This window comes from Oryctolagus cuniculus, chromosome 18 (assembly GCF_051225735.1).
Source record: "Oryctolagus cuniculus isolate XC-2025 breed Fujian yellow rabbit chromosome 18, ASM5122573v1, whole genome shotgun sequence".
In the NCBI taxonomy this organism is placed as follows: Eukaryota; Metazoa; Chordata; class Mammalia; order Lagomorpha; family Leporidae; genus Oryctolagus; species Oryctolagus cuniculus.
This window is the reverse complement of record NC_142884.1, coordinates 13,837,611-13,843,169: the sequence shown is the minus strand read 5'-3', so window position 1 is coordinate 13,843,169 and position 5,559 is coordinate 13,837,611. Positions and strand designations below refer to the sequence as shown.

General features: G+C 64.1%; 1 protein-coding gene across 1 annotated transcript; it reads left to right on the top strand.

Annotated features, from left to right (window-relative positions):
* The first annotated feature begins 3,317 nt into the window (after positions 1 to 3,317).
* On the top strand, positions 3,318 to 5,219 carry RABAC1 (Rab acceptor 1). Its single transcript, XM_002724061.6, has 5 exons — positions 3,318 to 3,469; positions 3,743 to 3,955; positions 4,060 to 4,157; positions 4,821 to 4,922; positions 5,001 to 5,219. Exons 1-5 carry the CDS (start codon positions 3,414 to 3,416, stop codon positions 5,096 to 5,098), a joined length of 567 nt encoding a protein of 188 aa, XP_002724107.1. The 5' UTR covers positions 3,318 to 3,413; the 3' UTR covers positions 5,099 to 5,219.
* Positions 5,220 to 5,559: the final 340 nt, after the last annotated feature.

Genomic DNA, 5,559 nt, shown 5'->3' with positions numbered 1-5,559 from the left:
CTCTCTGTCTCCCCCTGCCGGCTGCATCAGGGGAGGCTGCTCTCTGGCTCCCTCTGCCGGCCGCACCACTCCGCGCTCAGGCGCTGCTGTCCACCAGCACCCATCCTGAGGCAGGACAGCACCCAAGCTGCCCACACAAGACGCCGCGAGACGCCCAGGGGTCACCGAGGGGGGGAGACAGGAGCCCGCAGATCTGACCTGCAACGTGGGGTTCTTCCTCTGTTTTTAAATTGTTTAAAAACTATTTATTTGAAAGACAGAGTTAGACTGTCCATCTGCTGGTGTGTTCCCCAAATGGCCACAACAGCCAGGGCTGGGCCAGGCTGAAGCCAGGAGCCAGGAGCTCCATCCGGGTCCTCCCACGTGGGTAGCAGGGGCCCAAGCACTTGGGCTCTCCCTGCTGCCTCCCAGGGGAGTGCCTCGCAGGAAACTGGACTGGAAGCAGAGTGGCTTTAACCCAGTGTGGGATGCGGCAGTGTCACAATGGCTGCCCCAGATGTGGCCCTTTGATCTTCAGCTCAGGACCACCCACAGGGGGCCTCCTTGCCCCTCATGCCCCTCCCCCACCTCCCCACCGCAATGCCTCCCTGCCAGCCCCAAAGCACAACGTATAAGGGGTGTGATCCTGGGAGGGGAGAGTTGGGACTAAGAGAGTCCCCGGATACCCCATGTGGAGCCCGCCCCCCACCAGGGGTGGCCTCTGGTTCTGCAGTTGAGCCACCACGTGGGACACCAGCCTCCCACACCAGAGAGCCTGGGCTGAGTCCCGGCTTCCGGCTAAGGCACGCCCCAGGAGGCAGCAGCGAGGGCTCAAGAACTTGAGTCCCTGCCATCCACGTGGGAGACCTGGATGGAGTTCCTGGCTCCTGGCTTTGGCCTGGCCCAGCCCCAACTGTTGCAAGCATGTGGGGAGTGAAATGGCAAATGAGAAATCTCTCTCTCTCTCTCTCTCTTGCTGAATGTCAAATGAAAACAAATAAATAAAAACTGAAAAGAAAAAAAAAAAAAAGAAAGTCCCTCCCCTTCGCACTGCCCCACCAGATCTCAGCCCCCGGAAGGGAGCCCGGACTCCTGACCCCACACGTCTGAGGTCCCGCCCCAGTGCACCCCCCTTTAGTGCCCGCGCCAGGGAGGGCAAGAGCAGGGAGGTAGTTCCTCCCCCGCATCGTGGGAACTGAGGAAAAGGGAGACCCGTGCCCCGGGCGGCCGAGGTGGCCACAGCCCCTAACGCTACGCATAAGGCTGAGGTTTGACTTCCAGAGGTTGCAACCCCAGCAGTCATGGAGTGGCTCCAACGTCAGGGCCCTCAGCGCTCGCTCTGCACCGTGGGCTGAGTGGATCCCACTGCTGGAGACAGCGGAGGCTCAGCGAGCTGACCAGACCCCAGCCGTGCAGCCAGGACCCCCACTGCGGCTCAGCCTGCGACGCCAGCGGCCCACACAGGAGCTCTGGTTCGAGTCCCGGCTGCTCCACTTCCTATGCAGCTCCCTGGAAGGCAGCAGGGGGTGGCCCAAGGGCTCAGCTCCCTGCCACCCATGTGGGGGACCCGGATGGAGTTCCAGGCCCCTCTGGATGGAAGATCTCTCCTCTCTCTCTCTGTGACTCTGCCTTTCAAATAAATAAATCTTGTTTAAAAAAAAAAAAAGGCAAAAAACCCACATAGCCTGGATCTTCTGAGTCTGATGCAGAATTCCAGCTCATTAGGTGTGAAAACTCCCTCTGCTTGTATTATTATTGTTTTATTTTAAAGTCAGAGTACACAGAGAGAGGAGAGGCAGAGAGAGAGAGAGAGAGAGAGAGAGAGAGAGAGAGAGAGGTCTTCCGTCCGCTGGTTCACTCCCCAATTGGCCACAATGACCGGAGCTGCACTGATCCAAAGCCAGGAGCCAGGATCTTCCTCCAGTCCCCCACGTGGGTGCAGGGGCCCAAGGACCTGGGCCATCCTCCACTGCTTTCCCAGGCCACAGCAGAGAGCTGGATCAAGAGTGGAGCAGCCAGGTCTCGAACTGGCGCCCATATGGGATGCCGGCAGTGCAGGTGGAGACTTTACCCGCTACGCCACAGCGCCGGCTCCTTGAGGCCTCTTCCACTGTTTTCCTAAGCATATTGACAGGGAGCTGGATGGGAAGTGGAGCAGTTGGGACTCAAACCATTGCCCATATGGGATGCTAGCGTCACAGGCGGTGGCTTAACCTGCTGTGCCACAATGCTGGAGCTGACAGCTCCTTTAAACACACACACACACACACACACACACACACACTTCTGTTTAGGGGCCAGCGCTGTGGCATGGTGGGCTAAGCCTCTACCTGTGATGTCGGCATCCCCTACGGGTGCTGGTTCAAGTCCTGGCTGCTCCTCTTCTGACCCAGCTCTCTGCTGTGGCCTGGGAAGGCAGCAGAGGATGGCTCAACTGCTTGGGCCCCTGCACCCACGTGGGAGACCCAGAGGAAGCTCCTGGCTCCTGGCTTTGGATCGGCACAGCTCTGGCCGTTGTGGCCATGTGGGAGTGAACAAGTGGACGGATGATCTCTCTCTCTCTCTCTCTCTCTCTGTAACTCTGTAAGTAAATAAAATACTAAATAGCAACAAGAACAACAAGTTCTCTTAGGGGAGAGGGCCATTAGCCTAGTGGTTAAGGCACCTGTGTCCCACCTCGGAGTGACTGGGTCTGGTTCGGGTTCTGGGGCCCTGGGAGATGATCGGGCTCCTGGGTCCCGTGTGGGAGACCTGGGTTGAGTGGATGGGAGTTGTGTGTGTGTGTCTCTCTCTGAAATAAATGTAAAACATAAAGTAAAATTCTCAACCCTCTCCTCAACCCCTCGTGGCTGTCGCGAGTGTTACCCTACTCACCCCGGGATCCCTGGGAGGGGCCCGCTCCCCACCTCTCGAGGACGGAACGGACGCCCACAAATTCCCTGCAACCCTGGGGCTCGGTATGCGGCCCGCGGGGGACTTGATACAAAGGCGGATTTCATGGCCTGCAGTCCAGACTGGCTGAGTCGGAACATTTGGGCCCGAGGCCTAGGATTCAGTGTTTAATCAAGCCCGCCAGGGTACATTTTTATGCCTTCTAGAGTCAGGACGACAGCCCCGCACGGTCCCCACTGGACCCTCCGAGGGAGAATACACAACACTTAACTCCCCACCTCCCACTCCTGAAACTACAACTCCCACAATGCCCAGAGAGACCACAACTCCCACAATGCCCTGCGAGCCAGACTGCCGTCATGGCGCCCAGTCGCCCGTCGGGACTACAACTCCCACAATGCTCGGGGAGCAGAGCTCCTCCCCCAGCGGCGCCGACGCGGAGCCACGTCCGCGCCGCTGGGTGAGGCCTGGCACCGGCGGGGCCCGAGGGGTCTGCAGGGCCCGGGGCCAGTTACAGCGGTTCTGCCCTTCACAACGTAGACATGGCGGCCCCGAAGGACCAGCAGAAGGAGGCCGAGGCCGAAGGGCTGAGCGCCACGTGAGCGAGCCCGCTGTAACCCGGGGGTGCCGGCCCCGGCCTCCTCTCCCCTCGAGTCGCGGGGGTCCTGGCCCCCGGACACCGAAACGTCTTTCTAGGACGCGAGTCCGGTCCCCCGGCCCCTTCCTCCCCCGGGATCCAGGGGAAGCCCCTCCCTGCCCCGCCCCGGCCCGCCCCAGGGCCCAGGCGCCGGCCCTCCCCTCCCCCCTCCGCTGGTGTCTGGGAGGGGTCGGGGGTCCCGGCTCACCGCTGCCCCCCCCCCCCGCCCTCCAGGACCCTGCTGCCGAAGCTCATTCCGTCCGGCGCCGGCCGCGAGTGGCTGGAGCGGCGCCGGGCGACCATCCGGCCGTGGGGCGCCTTCGTGGACCAGCGGCGTTTCTCGCGGCCCCGCAACCTGGGCGAGCTGTGCCAGCGCCTGGTCCGCAATGTGGAGTACTACCAGAGCAACTACGTGTTCGTGTTCCTGGGCCTCATCCTGTACTGCGTGTGAGCCGGCCCGCCCCACGCCCAGGGCGCCCTGGCCTCCGCCCGCTGCGGCCGGGCCCGGGCCCTGACCTCCTGACCTCCGCCTCCCTGCCCTCCTCCTCCAGGGTGACGTCGCCCATGCTGCTGGTGGCCCTGGCCGTCTTCTTCGGCGCCTGCTACATCCTGTATCTGCGCACGTTGCAGTCCAAGCTCGTGCTCTTCGGTGAGAAGTCACCTCCTGGCCTCTCGGCTCGCAGACCTCGGCCCCCAAGTCCCCGTCCCTGGGGCCTCACCCGAGCCTGGCTCTCGGGATTCCCGCAGGCCTGACACAGCTGGTGTCCCAGCCTCAGCCCCCGCGTCGCCCTCGCTCACCCCCTGGCTAAGCCCCAGCCCTGCCCCAGCCGCCGCGCCCTCCCCGCCTCTGCGGGAAGCATCGCTGCACGTCCCCACACGGGACACCAGGTGGCGCCCTTGCACCGGCCTGGCCCTCCCCACCTGTCTGCGCCCCGGGGTGGGACCGGGGAGGTCTTGGGGCTGCTTGGGGAGGGGAGTCCAGGCCGTGCCTCCTGCTACCGAGCAGAACTGGCAGGTTGGGGGGCAGCCAGGGGGTGGTCGGGATCAGGGAGCCAAGGGCAGGGGGGCTGGGGTTGGCAGAGCGGGGAGGGGTCCCTGAGGAAGCCCAGCCACACCCTGGCCTCGCCAGGCTGCAGGTGGCGTCTCGGCCGTGTGAGGTTCTGTCCATTTGTGTCCTCCACCGGCTGAGACTCGCCGTTGGAAGCTGAGCTGGGAGCTGAGGGAGGCGGTGGGGACGCTGGGGGCCGGGCAGGGGGCAGGGGCCGCTTTGGGGGGCCGGGTGGAGGCAGCTGCCCATGCCGTCTGCCCGCAGGCCGTGAGGTGAGCCCAGCCCATCAGTACGCCCTGGCCGGAGGCGTCTCCTTCCCCTTCTTCTGGCTGGCTGGGGCCGGCTCCGCTGTCTTCTGGGTGCTGGGTGAGTGCCGGGCCGGGGTGGCGGGGTGGCGGCGGGGCCGGGCCAGGGGACCCGCCCTGAGCCGCCCGTTTCCCTCAGGGGCCACCCTGGTGGTCATCGGCTCCCACGCCGCCTTCCACAAGGTGGAGGCTGTGGACGCGGAGGAGCTGCACATGGAGCCCCTGGAGCCCGTGTGAGGCGTCAGCGAGGCCCCCAGCCGGGCGCCCACCCTTGCCCACTGCCCACCGCCAGCACGTGCCCCATGTCGGGGGTGGCTTCCTGAAATAAAGCTGTGACGCTGTCACACAGCACGCGGCCCCCAGGTCTCCTGTGACGTCACTCAGCACAGGGCCCCCGGGTCTCCTGTGACATCACTTGGCACGCGGCCCCCAGGGTCTCCTGTGATGTCACTGGCACGCGGCCCCCCGGGTCTCCTGTGATGTCACTGGCACACGGCCCCAGGGTCTCCTGTGACATCACTGGCACACGGTCCCCCGGGTCTCCTGTGACGTCACTGGCATGGGGCCCCCCAGTCTCCTGTGACGTCACTCAGCACAGGGCCCCCAGGGTCTCCTGTGATGTCACAGGCATGTACCCCCGGGGTCTCCTGTGACGTCACTGGCACACGGCCCCCAGGGTCTCCTGTAACGTCATGGCA

Excerpts from the sequence above, each read along its gene's own strand:
- RABAC1 (XM_002724061.6), top strand. The coding sequence starts at position 3,414 with ATGGCGGCCCCGAAGGACCAGCAGAAGGAGGCCGAGGCCGAAGGGCTG. Across the intron at positions 3,956-4,059 it reads GGCCTCATCCTGTACTGCGT|GGTGACGTCGCCCATGCTGC; the intron begins GTGAGCCGGCCC and ends CTCCTCCTCCAG. Across the intron at positions 4,158-4,820 it reads GTCCAAGCTCGTGCTCTTCG|GCCGTGAGGTGAGCCCAGCC; the intron begins GTGAGAAGTCAC and ends GTCTGCCCGCAG.